Here is a 17,446-nt window from a genome sequence, read left to right on the forward strand (position 1 = left end):
TACATATTAATCTCTTTAAAAAAAGAACAGATTTGGGCTCTATTTTGAAAGCCAGTCTAAGGCTGGGTTCAGTGGCTCATGCCCTAATCCTAGTCTTTTGGGAGGCCAAAGCAGGAGGATCGCTTGAGCTCAGGAGTTTGAGATCCCATCTGTATAAAAAGTTTAAAAATTAGCTGGGCACATGCCTATAGTTCCAGCTACTCAGGAGGCTGAGGCAGGAGGATTGCTTGAGCCTAGAAGGTGAGGCTGCAGTGGGTCGTGATCACAACACTGACTGTACTCCAGCCTGGTTGACAGCGAGACACTGTCTCCAAAAGTAAGAATAAAAATAAAAAACCAGTTTAAACAAAGAAACATGGACATTTGTGACTTTTCTCATATGAGGCACTTATACTTTAACCAGGATCTAAAAACCTGTTCCATTGCATTTGTGTTATTACATGGAATTACTCTGTATTGAAGGTGGAAACTTTTTTTAAAAAAGGACTCAATACTATAACTCTGTATTTACCTCCTGTCATGTACAATTTGCACTGCAATTTTTTAGCTTCTGAGACTAGTGAAACATTCATTTTTCAACAAAAGAACTTAATTGTTCTTTTAAAATATATGACACATAATAGAAAAGCAAGTCAACATCTATGATACTGATGCATAAGAAAAAGTATAGTGTATCACAATGGATTTGGGTAATTGTGCTTTATCTCCATATATATCTTCATGTCATTAAAAAAGCAAGACAATTGCTATCAGATAAACATGTTTATTATAGATTTTTCATACATATTTTATGTACCTATTAAAATATTACAAAAAAGCTTATAATCTGATGGTAGTAGACTGCTTACTTGAAAATATTTTCATATATACCAAAATACACCATCCTCAACTATATAATTGGACTGCAAAATGCTTGCTATGAAGTATGTAATAAAGAAGCAGTTTATCATACCTTACAACCTTATAAAGGGTTGCTATCTAGTACAAAGATAACATTTATCTTACAACAAAAATCTGATAGTTTTAAAGGTTAGTCTTATGTAGGATATTTTCCAAAAGACTAAAGAGGTAATTCAGGTAAAAAGTTAGAAATGTATAAAACACCATCAGACAGGTTTTTAAAAAAGAACATATTACAAAATTAGACAATCATCCTTAAAAAAAAAACTTTTTGCATCAATTTCTGCTTTTCAAAATGACTAAAGTGACTGAAGTATTTTTAAATATTTCAGAAACACTTCCTCAAAAATTTTCAAGATGGTAGCTTTCAGATGTTCCCTCAGTCCCAGCGTTGCTCAGATGAATAAATCTCGTGAGAACTTACTACCCACCACAAGCTTTCTGGGGCACACACAGTGTCTTTTCTTTTTTTTTTTTTTTTAACAGGCACAGAGACTCATCATTTTTATTTGGATAACCAAGGGTCTCCAAATTATATTGAAAAACAAATCCTAATTAATATCACTCTTGTAAAAAAGTTGAGCACACTTTTCACAAATGATTTATGTAAAAGAGAAGAAAATACACGTAATTTTACATAATATCTTAAACTCTTTAATTCCCTACCACACACATTTTGTCTTTTGTTTTCTTTCAGTTTTCTACAATTTCCAATTTGTACCTGTGTTTAACACTGCTTTAGTGTGCTAAAGACATTAACTGATTGCTTTTCTAAATCTAAGGATTATATAGTTTTAGTATAAATATATATCACATATTTTCATAAAATTTTGACAAAACCAAATAAGCAAGCCTTGTTTTAAGTCCATGTTCCTGCCACTGTTTACAAAATCTGATTTAATGATCAAAAAATTCTTGGTTGTCACTCTTCTGTTACAACAATCTTCCTTCTGAACTGCCACCCAGTTTTTACATAACAAGCAATAGAAAAACCAAAGAAATTATGTTAATCTTAGTTCTTCCTCTTGCAGTGTCTTTCCTTCTTACACCCAGTGCTTAGAAATATGCACTCCTCAACCAATGTTCACTGAACTCAACTGCTGAAATTGTAACAGTTAAAATATCAACACAACTCTTAATAAATAAACATTCCTTTGGGAAATTGTGGGAGATCAAAACACTTTTAAGTATATACAAGTATTCATAAACATAAAATATTCTAGTTTATCCTAATGCCCTAGCTCTTATGAGTGTTATAGAGACAATTAAAAAGGGAAAATTTCTTGAGTAGTTCACATAATGTGGAGAATTTGTTAAAACTGAAAGGCAGTCCAAAATTTTTAAAAGGCATACTAAATATTAGCTATACTCACTATTACATGGTATATAGCAATTTAGTAATTCATAGTACCACATAATTATTTTACTTTAAAAGCAGGTCCCATATTAAGGCCCGCTTTTAAAATTACCACTAAAAAGAAAATATTCTCAATTTGTATATTTAAACCATTAATTTAGATAATATCTTTTAAAGTCTATAAATTCAACACAGCCAAGAGTTGGTATTTGAGAAAAAGGTTTCAGTACAGGGCATGAACAATGAAAAACTATAAAGGCGTGTAATAAAAATGTTCCATAAAAACAAAAGATATCTCAAGCAGGTCCACCTATACCTCTAGTTTAGGTTAGAAACTAATTCCGCATTTTAAGAATCGTATAATTTTCCCGGTGAAACCCCGCCTCTGCTAAAAAAAAATACAAAAAAACTAGCTGGGCGAGGTGGCGGGCGCCTGTAGTCCCAGCTACTCGGGAGGCTGAGGCAGGAGAATGGCGTAAACCTGGGAGGCGGAGCTTGCAGTGAGCTGAGATCCGGCCACTGCACTCCAGCCTGGGCGACACAGCGAGACTCCGTCTCAAAAAAAAAAAAAAAAAAAAGAATCGTATAATTTTAAACTTTGCACTAAGTCAGCCTAACCTTTTTAAAAAATGAGTCAGGGCCAGGTGCAGTGCCTCAAGCCTGTAATCCCAGTGCTTTAAGAGGTTGAGGTAGGAGGACTGCTTGACTCCAAGAGTTCGAGGCTGCAGTGCGCTGTGATTACACCACTGCACTCCAGCCTGGGAAACAGAGCAAGAACCTGCCCATTAAAAAACAAAACAAAAATGGGCAGGTGTGGTGTCTCATACCTGAAATCCCAACACTTTGGGAGGCCAAGACAGGAGGATTGCTTGAGCCCAGGAGTTTGAGACCAGCCTGGAAGATATAGTGAGCCCCTGTCTCTATTATGTAAAAAAATAAAAAGTTTTTTTAAAAAGAGGTTTTCTTATGTGTACCCAAAGCAAAGTAGTAAGTATATCTTTTCTTCTCCAGGCTGTACAAGAGATGACTATAATCACAATTAAAACTCATCTTAGGATCATGGTCCATCCACGAAGCTACTTTAAACTTTGATGATTCCAAGCAAGGAAGCAATATTTGCTTAATCAAAAAGTACTGAATATTCAGAGTAAGCAATATGCTAGACACTGTAACAATTTAAAAATACCAACACACGTGTGTATTAAAAAGACATTGGCAGGCCGGGTGTGGTGGCTCATGCCTGTAATCCCAGCACTTCAGGAGGCCAAGGCGGGTGCATCACCTGAGGTCAGGAGTTCGAGACCAGCCTGGCCAACATGGTGAAATGCTGTCTCTACTGAAAATACAAAAATTAGCTGGGCATGGCGCCACACACCTGTAATCCCAGCTACTCGGGAGGCTGAGGCAAGACAATCACTTGAATCTGGGAGGCAGAGGTTGCAGTGAGCCGAGATCATGTTACTATACTTCAGCCTAGGCAACAGAGCGAGACTCTGTCTTAAAAAAAAGAAAGATACTGGCTTCAAATATACAATCTGGTAGAGGAATAATACACGATTAGAGAACAAGTTTACCACCCTATACCACAAAACACTCTCATAGGTGTCAATTCTGAATACAAGGTTTGAAATCTCTTAAGCTTTTAAAAATACAGACAACATGTAAGGCTTATAAAAAGATTTATTAAAATATTTTATTAAAATGATGCCATGTATCCTCCAGGTAGTTTAAGAAATGGTATCACTACTGTGAAGGTGAGTGGTTGTGGGGGGAAAGAAAAGAAATGGCATCACATATCAGCTCCTGTAATATCATAATCCCATCGAGTAGATTTGCAAAAATTTTCACTTCAGATATGAGGTAATATGTTTTCTCCACACCCTGTCTTCACTTATCAGGTAAAAAGAATTTGACCTCCTTTAAGATTAAAAAACAAGCATGCCTTCATTAAAAGAGATTAAAAGAAAAAAATCATCACATCTTCTTGATTTATAAGCGGTCCCTAAGTCTTCCTTCTATTCTACTGCATTTACAAACTGTTCTTCTTGAAGTTTCAGTTTAAAGTCCTCTCTGATTCTTTCCAGTAACTCTGGTTTAAAAATAACATCCAGTGCTGTCATTGCCAGGGCTTTGGCCGTCCGCAAAGTGTAGAACTGAGCTTCCTGTGACCCTAAAAGGTAAAGAAAATAAAATACCTTCTTACTTATTTAAACTGTATTTAATTTCACAGGTTAGCTATCCGTATCTCAACTGGCTCTCCAACTGCCCCCCACAGTGCAGTATTCACTGAGGTGATGTTATGTAGTGAAACAGTAGGTTAAACAGAAAGGCAGCTACTACAGAAGAGTGTGCGTGCCAAAACGGTCACATACAACAACACTTACCAGCAGCTTCAGTGTACTGTTCAGTGTGATTCAAGGCATTAGATCCAATGTGAAAATATGGATGAATTCCAGGAACCACAAAAGTAACATTTCCAAAATCTGTAGATCCTTGGAACACACAAAGGAAAAAAAGTCTATTTAAGTATATGTGGTTAAGTATTCTTGAGTTATGAAGTCACAGTCCCTGTTAGAAGAGACCCAGAGAAGTGAGCTTCTTGGAGAGTTGTCCATATGCTCGTGTTTTCATGGGCTCACCTTCCACTGAGTCTGCCACACACTCCCCTGCATCAGTCACATCTCTCATGAAGGTCACTGCAAACCTGTCCTTGCCTGGTCTCAAGGCTTTTACCGGCCCTCTTAGGCAGCACTCCACACTGTCACTTACTCCCTTTCTTCTCTTCTGTGACACAGCACTTGCATGGTTTCCCTTCTGCCTCTCTGATGGCCCCTTCTTCTGTCTCTCTTGGGGATACAGCCCCCTCTACCTGACGATGAAATATTAGTTATGGGAGACTCCATTCCAGGCCCCTTTCTCTTCTCACTGTATATTCTTTCTCAAGATTTTGTCCGTATGTATTGCTTCAAATAATCACCAACTCAAATCTCTTCCCAGTCTCTTCTAAATTCCATGCTCATACATCCAGTTGCCAGCCTGGTATCTTCTCTTGGATGTCTTCAAGGTAGATCAAACTTAACATATCTAAAGTTAAACTCATGATCTTTCTCCTCTTCCACCTCCACCCCACCTATCAACAGTATCTGCCAAATATCTCAGAATCCTAACGCTCTTTGCATCACCAACACCTGTCTCCAGTCTATGCGATCATTATCTCTTGCCTGAACTAAAAGTTTCCTAATTGGTCTAGCAGCATCTACTCTATTTGCTGATTTTTTTTTTTCAATCTTCATTTACCTTTCCAACCTGATCTCATACCACGTTCCCACTACCCTCGATGCCCCAGCCACTCTAGACACTCACTATGCTCTCCCCGTCACAGGACCGTCACATGCTATCCCTGCATCATCCCTGTAACTCTTACTTAACCTTCAAATTCCAACTTAAGCATCATTTTCTCAGCAAAGCTTTACTTACTTCACCTCCCCATAAAGTGAAATTCCTCTAGGACAGGCTCTCACAGAGATGTATTGCTGTCCTTTACAGTACTTTTTAATTTTCCATGTATTGGATGATTTGGTTCATGCTTATCTCAGAAACTAGATTATGAGGCTGTATACAGCAAGAAATAGTATTTGAAATGACTGTGCATCTAGCTTCTCACAGGATTGACACACAGACTCTTGCTGAAGAAATCACAGTAAAAACAAAGCCTTATGTTCACTCAATGGATATTTACTGAATGTTTATTACATGTCAAACACCATGCAGGCAAAGTTAGACTACACAGTGAGTGGTAAGAGAATAAAGGAATATGTAACAAAGAGTAGCTAACATTTATCTGGAATACTACATTCCAAACACAATCCTCAGTGCTTTGTATGTATTCTCATTAACATTTAGAACAGTTTCCATTTTAAATATGAAGAAACCAAGGCTTATGGGTATTAAATAACATGCTGATAGTCTCACAGCTGCTAGTTATGTGGCAAATGCAGACTGAGGCCAGACTTTGAGGCATAGTAGCCTCTATAAAAGTACTGCTTCAGAAAATATTCACTAAGCACTTAACTGTGCCAGAAACGGCTCCAGACATTGAGGATGCACAGTGATGGGACATCAGTGAACAGGACGGAAAAAGCCTCTCTGGTGTTTAAAGAGTCTAAACAGTCTGAGTGTGAAAACGAAACAAAACAAAATAGGATGGACAAAAAAAAAGCCTGTTGCCTATTTTAAGATCTTACTAGTGGAGCTAGACCCTAGAGCCTATAAATCATACCAAAATCACAGCCACTTTATCCTACTGATTTGTCCATTATATAAAACCCAAACCCAGGGTAGGGCTGTCCGTGTGTCTTCCCTTCTTTAGCTAGACTGCAGAAACCTGCTAGGGTAAAAGAAGAGAACCATGAAGACTGCCTTAACAACAAATTCATGATCTTCAATGCTGAGCTGAGCGCTCATGCTGTCCAGAAACAAAAGAAAACATGAAACTCCGATGTCCCTGGCCAACTCCTCTCAGTGGCAATTCTCTCTCAATCCCTCAGCCCTGCCAGCTCAATGCTTACTGTGTGCTACTTCCTAAAGGGAAAGTCTCTGAACTCCCTGAACTTCTTCCTAAACAGTACATCTACTTCTCAAGTATCTTCCCTTAAAAACTATTTTCGTGGCCAGGCACGGTGGCTCATGCCTGTAATCCCAGCACTTTGGGAGGCCGAGGAGGGCAGATCATGAGGTCAGGAGACCGAGACCATCCTGGCTAACACAGTTAAACCACGTCTCTACTAAAAATAAAAAAAATAAAACTAGCCGGGCGTGGTTTCGGGTGCCTGTAGTCCCAGCTACTCGGGAGGCTGAGGCAGGAGAATGGCGTGAACCTGGGAGGCAAAGCTTGTAGTGAGCTGAGATCACGCCACTGCACTCCAGCCTGGGCGACAAAGTGAGACTCCGTCTCAAAAAAAAAAAAACAAAAAACAAAAACTATTTTCTTTTCCATATTTCCCTCAGGCTTGTATCCACTCTATTTTTCTTGAAAGCTAACTCTCTTGAAAAAGAATAGTCTTCCTTTGCTACTTCCACTATCTCACCAGTCAATGCACTGGGTAGAGAAGTGAGACCCAGCATCTGGTACCACTGGTCTTGTACTATTTTCTTCCAGACAATTTGTGAATTTCTAATTACTAGAATCCAGCAGACACTAGACCATACTCATCCTATTTAGTCTCTACAGCACCTAATATGTTTACACCTCCTTCTCTTCGGTAAGTTCTGTTCTCCCTTGGCTTCCATGACTCTCCTTCTCCTCTCTCCTGATTGTCTGGCTTTCACTCTGTTGACTGTTGACTACCAATGTCTGATCTCTGGGAATCTTCTTCCTTTATGTATTTGGGCAACCTCGTCGACATCTTCTATTACCTTTCGTATATGGACAACTCCTAAATCTCCAAACTAGACATCTTTTTGGGTTCTAAATTTAACAGGTACTGAACAGCTCCACTTAGAAATACTATAAGCACCTCAAGTTTAACATACTAGTTTATAACAACCCCCTCTTACCCTAACCTGCTCTTTCTCTTGAACTCCTTATCTTAATGAAAGACAATGACACCCCATTTCACCACCAAGTCCTTTTGGGCCTACTTCATCAACATCTATTTTTAAAACAGAAGATACATCTCTAACTTGCAAATGTGTTAGTAATAATATGCTTTTAAAAGGAAAAAAAACTAACATAACCCCAAATATGCTTATTTCAATTCTAGTTGTCTGTTGCTCCCCAGAAACTGAAAATGCCCCAGATAACTAAGTACTTAGTAACCTGCTTATAGTGATGACTGAGAATGAATTAAAATTCTATATCCCACCTTAGCCACTTACTTAACAATTAAAACTAAAGAAACTTAAACATTAGAAGATATTTAGAATATAGACTAAAATGTAGGTTGACTATTTCTAAAATCAAATTGGCTCGTTTGACATTCTACACTCACTTAAGAGTCCATTAGTTTCTTTCTCCTAATCATAAAGTTTGTGAAAATATTAAAAATGTCAGCAGTACCTCCCTACCTCCCAAACCATTAAATAAAACCAATTTAACCAAAGACGGTATTTCTCTTCCTCAAATAGCTCAATATATTAAAAAAAGAACTTAATTACCTGAAGGGCCATTCAACATTTTATCTTCTGAAATGAATTCTATTCCTAGTTTTCTTCCATTTTCCATATAGGCTTTCCACAGGCTCTTATTGGGAAGGACATTGTAATAATCATGTGCTCCACTTTTAATTTCCACCTAATAAAAAATTGCAAAACAAACTTTGAAATAAAAAACTCAAATTCACTATCTAATTTTCAAACCAGTGATTGTTCTCTAATAAGAAGAGGTTTTAAGAGAAGATACTTTCCCTTCCAAATATAAACACTCTCAAATCTCTTGCCTTAAAAAAGAAAAAAAGAAAAGAAAAAAAAGAAGATGTATTTTCTATAACGAGAGCTCCTAGGCCTCTATCTCTTTTATATTACACATACACTAAACCCCACAATGTCACCAAGCTCTGTACTAGCTAGCGAGTGTCAACTTTAGTCACCTAGATAGGGTGTGAGGAGGGCCCAGAAATTTTTATTAATTTTTATTTATTTTATTTTTGAGATGGAGTCTCACTCTGTTGCCCAGGCTGGAGTGCAGTGGTGCGATCTCAGTTCACCGCAATCTCCGCCTCCCAGGTTCAAGTGATTCTTCTGCCTTAGCCTCCCAAGTAGCTGGGATTACAGGCACTAGCCGCCAAGCCCAGTTAATTGTTTATGTATTTTAGTAGAGATGGGGTTTCGCCATGTTGGCCAGGCTGGTCTCGAACTCCTGACTTCAGGTGATCTGCCTGCCTCGGCCTCCCAAAGTCCTGGGATTACAGGTGTGAGCCACTGCGACCAACCTAATTTTTATTTTAACCAGCACCCTCCAAGACATTCTGACATAGGTGACCCAAAAACCACACTCTGAGGAACACTGCTCTAGGATTCAGTCTCCAAAAAAAAGAAATTAAGCTTTCCTAATATTCAATATGCAAACTGACACTGACATCACTGCCTGGTGTGAGAGGTAGAAAAGCACTCTGAGGGAAACGTAGAAGATTTGCAATGAGGAAGGGTTGACAACAGTCCTCATTTATTAATTTCAGTATATAAAGATACGGAAGCAGCTTTTATGTGCCCAGTTAAGTGGATTTACAGATTCAGTTTTGATTAAATGAAAACTGGCAATATTCCCTCAAACTAAAGATAACACCAATATTAGCAAAAGCCAATCATAAAATGGCAGAGATGACATTTCTTTTAGCAACATCTATGGTAGAAACTATGACAACTGAATCAGACCTTACAAGTCAGCCAAATGTAAGAAACTACTAAAAGATTATTTAAAATATAGATTCAGGCCAGGCAAGGTGGCTCATACCTGCAATCCCAGAACTTTGGGAGGCCAAAGCAGGGGGATCACTTGAACCCAGGAGTTTTGAGACCAGTCTGGGCAACATAGGGAGATCCTATCTCTACAAAAAACTTTAAAATTAAATTAAATTAAATATAGATTCAAATCCAGTAACAACAAACCTTACCATAAGGGAATACTGTATGCCTTGAGATATTGCCTAATGATAATAGTTCACATGCATACGTATTTCACAAATAAATATTTATAATTATAAATAAATAAGGGAATAAATATTTAGTTTTTACTGTCTAGGCTATGGACACTTCATAGTTTTCATTCACTAAATCTATACCCATCTGCTCTAGTCGCAAATGAGAATACATCTTTGTTCCTACATCTGTCCACATGTTTATCTATTCACTACAACACGACGTAAGCTTTTATATTCTTATCTTTGCTGACTATATTCCCTAAGAACTGTCAGTCTCTGTCCTTCCCATGCATATCTGAAAGTACATTCACCCTTCAAAACTCAATTCAGGTCTGCAGTCTTCCACAAAACCTTGCTCCAAGGTTAACTGCCCCAGACCACTCTTTCCCACCTCTGATCCTCATGACGCATTCCATACTACTTTCAGGACACGTAACATATGCTTTCTGAGAATTACTGCTACTGTGAGATACTGCTACTACATGAATTAATCATACATCTCTAGACTAATAAGAACAGAAAAAAATAAGGTAATATAAATGAAGGCTGGGCTCTAAACCCTTCAGAAACATTATCTCATTTAATTCTCACAAGAACCCTAAGATAGACTGTTATTATCTCCATTTTTCAAGCAAGAAAATGGAGGGCCAAAGACACTAAACATTTCTAAAGGTTATAGAATCAGCTAGGCTGAGAGTTATGGGTCAAGATCCTATTTCTCCAACTAGACCTAAACAGGCTCCCTCCAGGGCAAGATTCTTATCTTGTATAATTCTAAAACTCACTCCACTTTACGCAGTACATGAATGGTATTTAAATACTGCTAACTTTATGGTTCAAAACCAGTTGGCGTGGTAGCTCACACCTGTAATCCCAGCACTTTGGGAGGTTGAGGCGGGTGGATCATGAGGTCAGGAGTTCGAGACCAGCCTGGTCAACATGGTGAAACCTCATCTCTACTAAAGATACAAAAAAATAGCTGGGTGTGGAGGCACATGCCTGTAATCCCAGCTAGTCAAGAGGCTGAGGCAGGAGAATTGCTTGAACCTGCAAGGTAGAGGTTGCAGTGAGCCGAGATCACGCCACTGCACTCTAGCCTGGGCCGGGGTGAGACTCCATCTCAAAAAAAAAAAAAAAAATTAGCTGGGTATGGTGGCACGCGCCTATAGTCCCAGCTACTTGGGAGGCTGTGGCATGAGAATCGCTTGAACCCAGGAGGCAGAGGTTGTGTTGAGCCAAAATTGCACCATTGCACTCCAGCCTGGGCAACAGAGCAAGACTCTGTCTCAAAAACAAACAAACAAACAAAACAAATCAATAAAACCTCTTAACTAACTTACGTGTCTATTTTATCTTCCATTCCAGCAAGCCATAGTATTTATATCACTACTATATACATCCTAACTTCAAAAATAGCTTTCACTGGCTGGGCGAGGTGTTTCATGCCTATAATCCCAGTACTTTAGAAGGCTGAGGTGGGTGGATCGCTTGAGCTCAGGAGTTTGAGACCAGCCTGGGCAACATGGTGAGACCCTGTCTCCACAAAAAGATACCAAAAATGAGCCAGGTGTGGTGGTGCATGCTTGTAGTCCCAGCTACTCAGCGGGCTGAGGTGGGAGGCAGAGGTTGAGAGGATCGCTTGAGCCTGGAAGGCAGAGGTTGTAGTGAGCCAAGATCGTGCCACCACACTCCAGCCTGGGCAACAGAGCAAGACCCTGCTCCCCCTCCAAAAAAAAAAAAAAGTTTTTGCTGATTTTGCCACAAAGTTTCCTTTATAGAAACTACATAGAGCAATTCTAAAAGTATAACTGCCAACAAGGAAGAATATTAACTTGTAAAAAGTCAGGGATTCTAGCACAGAAGTATCAGAATTATTCTAATTACTATATAAGTAAGATGACCTGTCATCTTCCCTGTTGCAGGCACTGAGGAGTGAAACATGTAAAAATTAAAGACTTTCACATTAACTATTCAGCCAACAAATTCTGCATATTCAACATGTCACCAAATAAGAGTCAAGTTAGGTTTCAATCTAACAGCACTAGCCCACATGTATACCTCTGATTGTAACTTAGATAAAAGTTCTTACTGTGCACCCTGAAGCCAAAGCTGCAGCTCTGAAGCAATCTTCTGCCTTTTTGGTCAAAACTTGAAGTTCTTTCATTGAAGGTGCACGGAAGTAATAGATTAATTCAGAATAAGAGGGAATGATATTGGGTTTTACACCACCATTTTTTATTATACCTATAAAAAGAACCAAATTACTAGAATTAAGCTTGGTGACCATTTATTTAAGCTTAAATACACCCATTAAGTTTTTCAGCCAATATGTTCATAAAGAAAAATAATTTAAACTTACTAGCTCCACAAATATACCAATCAAAGATTTTGATACATTGTACAACTGAAATTTCTGTACATAGGGTGATATTTTTTGACTGATAAGAAAAAAATAATTACCCATATGTACTTCATTCAAAGGAATTTATATAATGTTAAGAAATTATGTTACAGACTATAATGAAACTTAAAAATTACATAACCACACACACACAAAAAAACTTAGTAACATCTTAAGCTTTCTGGAAAAGATTTTACCATACCTCCACAACGGTATGAGGTTCTATAATTACCCTCCTACCTCAGGAATCCCATGAACATTTTAAATGGCATTTAGCTCTAGAAAAATAATTTTCATGCCAAGAAAAAAACCAATGCAGGTCAAAGATCACTAAGTATTATCAACTGTCAAAACAAATGCATTTATTTAGAATTATAAAGAATTAAGATTTATTCATTTGAAGTCCTAACTAAAATAGATACAAAAAATCCAATGTCATATGACCTACTTTAAAAAAATATTTCTACACATTCCTGTTTGTTCCTTTTAAAGAAACTAAGGCAGGAAAACTGGTAAAAGTACAATTACAAATTGACCTCAGGCTATGGCAAAATCAGGTAAAGAATAGATATCAAAATATAACAATTTCCTAAATCATAAGGAAATAAATTAAAAAACAGAAGTGTGCCTCCAAGACAGTACTTTATGACTGTATTTATATTATGGTGACATATGCATAATTTTAAAAGACACTATTCAGAACCAGGCTTGGTGGCTCACACCTATAATTCCAGTACTTTGGGAGGCTGAGGTGGGCAGATCACTTGAGGCCAGGAGTTTGAGACCAGCCTGGCCAACATAGCAAGACCCCATCTCTGCAAAAAATACAAATATTAGCTGGGTGTGGTGGTACTCGCCTGCCTGTAATCCCAGCTAACTGGGAGGCTGAAGCAGGAGGATCACTTGAACCCAGGAAGTGGAAGTTGCAGTGAGCCAAGATTGCACCACTGCACTCCAGCCTGGGCAATAGAGCAAGACTGTCTCAAAAACAAAAAAACACTCAAAAAAAGATATTACTCAGGACTAACAGCACTTAAATAAAACTAGCAGTTACTATACATTTTTTTAATTGAGGAAGTGACAAAATTTGGTTATCATTAAGAAATAATGAGGACAACTGGAAAATCAAGATCCAATTTTCAAACACCCACTGAAAGAACACAGTTCCTTACATAAAACCTTTATCTTTGATACACAAAGATGACATTCCATTTATGTACAATAATCGAAACTCTTTCTACCCATATATAGACAAACATCTTAGTATCCTATCACATTAATTTCTGAAAATATGCTTAAAAATCGGAATATTCATATGAAGTACAAAAATATTTCCAAATTTTTAAAAATTGAATATTAAATAATTATACTGCACTGAACTCTAGTAAGCACCATCTATTATAGAAGGTATTTGACATTCATACCATGAACTCTCCAGGTTGGTTTCATTTGCTGTCTGAACACAGACAGATTGTTATAGGCCAGCACAGCAGCATCTAATGCATTTAATCCTTCCCAGGGATAAGCAGCAGAATGAGATGCTTTTCCATAGTATTTCACAGTCACACTAGGAAATGAAAAATCATTTGAAATTACTTTTCTTATTATTGCTAAAGTAGTCAGAATTACCCAACTACTATTCAAAATTAATTCACATTGCTGGACTTTTGATTTGCAAATTATTTGTAGTAATAACACTACAATTTATTTATGTTAGATATAGTTTATTATTAGGTAACATAGTGCTTGACACAAAGAAAGCATTCCCAAAAAAGAGAGAAAAAGAGAACAGATTAAATGTATACACAATTTAATTCAAACAAACATGCAATATGGTATCAGGTGCTGAAATTACCAAAATTAAAAAAAAATAGATCCTGTATGTATGTACACAGCATTGTGATGATTCTGTATCAAAAGTCTGCAAAAAATCAGAAATTCTGTCTGAAGAGGTGGAAGGTCAGGAAAGACAGAAAGGAGTTACTATTTGAAGTGGGTTAAGACAACCTCTGAAAATCAGATTATATTCAATGTTATCACAAGATACCCTAGTATTAAAGCAGTATCTGATATTTTATTAATGTTCCAAAATGCCTATATCACTAATATTTTACGTTTTTATAAAGTGTTACTCCACTTACAAATAGTTCTCACACCAGTCTAACTGCTCTAATACAATAAAAAAAAAAAAAAACAAGATTAGAGAAAGGATTGCGTATTGAATAGTTACTTATAAAGCTCTGTGATTGACTTGCCTAGATAACACTTTTTAAGCCTGATTAATAGTACCCACATTTAGATGATTAAAAAACCAATCTGGACTTATTTTAATGGGTTAGATTCAGGAGTCCTTAGAATGCTTACGATACTTCTTAACTGATTCCAGACATTTTATTAGCAGGACAAAAATCAAGTAAAAATATCAAACATGTATTAGATTTCAGGATACTGCATTGTTATTTCCTTGATATATATCTTATCACCATGACCTTGAAATGAATTTTTTTGTGGATACTCATCTTGCTCTGTCACCCCGGCTGGAGTGCAGTGGCGCGATCACAGCTCACTGCAGTCTCAACCTCCCAAGTTCAAGCAATCCTCCTCTGCCTCAGCCTCCCACAGATGAATAGCTGAGACCACAGGAGTGCTCCATGCCCAGTTAATTTTTTATTTTTTTGTAGAGACAGGGTCTCACTATGTTGCCCAGGCTGGTCATGAACTCCTGGGCTCAAGAGACTCTCCTGCCTTGACCTCCCTAAGTGCTGTGATTACAGGTGTGAGCCCCCTGGCCTGGCAAAACTGGAATTTTATCACAACTGGTGATAAACATTACAAAAACAAAAAGGATCATATGGAATTATTTTCAAGCATACTATTTAATTTTAAAAAGCCAGAACAATATATTGAGTGGAATACTTGAGGAAAACCTTTCACAATTTAATTTACACAGGATTCTATTTATGTCCCATAAGTACACCAAAAACACTCTGAAAAGGATACATACCTCTAGAAAAACGACTGGATTTGGGAAAGGTGGTCAGCAGGATTGCTTTATCTTATTCATTAGAAATTTTTGGTCGGGCATGGTGGCTCATGCCTGTAATTCCAACACTTTGGGAGGCCATGGCGGGTGGCTCACTTGAGGTCAGGAGTTCAAGATCAGCCTGGCCAACATAGTGACCCTGTCTCTACTAAAAATACAAACATTAGCTGGGTATGGTGGTGCTCACCTGTAATCCCAGCTCCATGGGAGGCTGAGACAGGAGAATCCCTTGAACCCAGTGGCAGAGGTTGCAGTGAGCTGAGATTGTGCCACTGTACTCCAGCCTGGGTGACAAAACGAGACTCTCTTGAAAAAAAAAAAAAAAAAAGAATTTTTAAGAAAAGTGGATTAGTAATTAAAAAAAAAAAAAGGAATTCTTGATCTTATTCTTTTTTTTTGAGGTGGAGTTTCACTTGTCGGGCAGCCAGGCTGGAGTGCAGTGGTGCAATCTCGGCTCACTGCAACCTCTGCCTCCCTGGTTCAAGCAATTCTCCTGCATCAGCCTCCCGAGTAACTGGGATTACAGGCGCCCACCACCATGCCCAGCTAATTTCTGTATTTTTAGTAGAGATGGGGTTTTGCCAAGTTGGCCAGGCTAGTCTCGTACTCCTAACCTCAGGTGATCCACCCACCTCAGCCTCCCAAAGTGCTAGGATTACAGGTGTGAGCCATTGCGCCTGACCTCTCTTTTCTATCTTAAAAGATGACCAAAGAAGACCAGGTGTGATGACTCATGCCTGTAACCCCAGCACTATGGGTGGCTGAGGTGGGTGGATCACTTGAGGTTAGGAGTTCAAGAACAGCCTGGCCAACATGGTGAAACCCCGTCTCTACTAAAAGTATAAAAATCAGCTGGGCGCTGTGGTGCATGCCTGTAATCCCAGCTACTCGGGAGGCTGAGGAAGGAGAATCACTTGAACCTGGGATGCAGAGGTTGCAGTGAGCCAAGATCGCGCCACCACACTCCAATCTGAGCAACTGAATGAGACTCAGTCTCAAAAAAAAACAAAAAAAGAGAGAGAGATGATCAATGAGAAAGCTAAGAAGGCAGACACTAAAAGGAGGCCTGGGGTCAAGTGCGCTAACTTCAGAACCAAGACCACGACGCCTAACCCTAAGTCCCAGAAGGGTAAGGAGCTGCAGAGCCTGCCTGCATATGCAGGCCCCTTCTAGTCAAAGGCAAGGGCAGAAATTTCTAATCCCATTGTTTTCTAGAGATGGACTAGTTTACCACTATCCTTGAAACCAAAGTTCAAAGATTCCTCCTACTGTCACAGTACCAATTCCCAGTGATAAGAAGGAAGATATCCTAATAGTTAAAATGATTGAAAACAGGGCCTGGAAAGGTGCTAAGAGGTGGGATACCTGGGTACAATCTAGAAGCACTGCTGTGATGGTTCTGCCATCACTCCTTAGGTACCAGCTACTTCTGAGGAAAACACACGGTTTTGCTGAAGCAGCTAAGCAGTGGCTCCTTGTGCCTGGACCATTAACTACTATTGCTGCGGGAAGTCAGGGACCCCAAACGGAGGGACTGGCTGAAGCCGTGACAGAGGAACATAAATTGTGAAGATTTCATGGACACTTATTAGTTCCCCAAATCAATACTTTTATAATTTCTTACACCTGTCTTTACTGCAATCTCTGAATATAAATTGTGAAGATTTCATGGACACTCATCACTTCCCCAATCAATACCCTTGTCATTTCCTACGCCTGTCTTTAATTTCTTAATCCTGTCATCTTTGTAAGCTGAGGAGGATGAATGTCACCTCAGGACCCTGTGATGATTGCATTAACTGCACAAATTGTTTGTAGAGCATGTGTGTTTGAACAATATGAAATCTGGGCATCTTGAAAAAAGAACAGGGTAACAGCAATGTTCAGGTAACAAGAGAGATAAGACTTCTGGCCACCGGTGAGCCAGACGGAACAGAGCTATATTTCTCTTCTTTCAAAGGCAAATAGGAAAAATATCGCTGAATTCTTTTTCTCAGCAAGGAACATCCCTGAGAAAGAGAATGCGCCTGAGGGTAGGCCTATAGACGGCCCCCTTAAGGTGGCCGCCTTTTACGGTCGAAGCCAAAGGGATGAAATAAGCCCTGGTC

At 38.5% G+C, this 17,446-nt stretch overlaps 1 protein-coding gene across 11 annotated transcripts in view; it reads right to left on the bottom strand.

The window, feature by feature from the left end:
• Window positions 1–3,919: 3,919 nt before the first annotated feature.
• The window catches only part of PM20D2 (peptidase M20 domain containing 2), a 35,776-nt gene continuing 22,249 nt past the window's right edge, over window positions 3,920–17,446 (bottom strand). For 8 of the 11 annotated variants that reach the window (XM_074037491.1, XM_074037486.1, XM_074037490.1 and 5 more), the window contains 6 exons: window positions 15,526–15,642; window positions 13,720–13,862; window positions 11,984–12,138; window positions 8,414–8,549; window positions 4,642–4,749; window positions 3,920–4,427 (listed from right to left, as the gene is read on the bottom strand). In XM_074037491.1, the coding sequence (XP_073893592.1) occupies window positions 4,273–4,427; window positions 4,642–4,749; window positions 8,414–8,549; window positions 11,984–12,138; window positions 13,720–13,862; window positions 15,526–15,642 (814 nt within the window). In that variant the 3' untranslated portion in view covers window positions 3,920–4,272. Of the gene's footprint in view, window positions 4,428–4,641; window positions 4,750–8,413; window positions 8,550–11,983; window positions 12,139–13,719; window positions 13,863–15,525; window positions 15,645–17,446 lie in introns of all 11 variants that reach the window. The other 3 variants (XR_012433619.1, XM_005552379.4, XR_012433620.1) reach the window with 2 other exon arrangements.

The sequence above is a fragment of the Macaca fascicularis genome, chromosome 4 (genome assembly GCF_037993035.2).
Source record: "Macaca fascicularis isolate 582-1 chromosome 4, T2T-MFA8v1.1".
Lineage (NCBI taxonomy): Eukaryota > Metazoa > Chordata > Mammalia > Primates > Cercopithecidae > Macaca > Macaca fascicularis.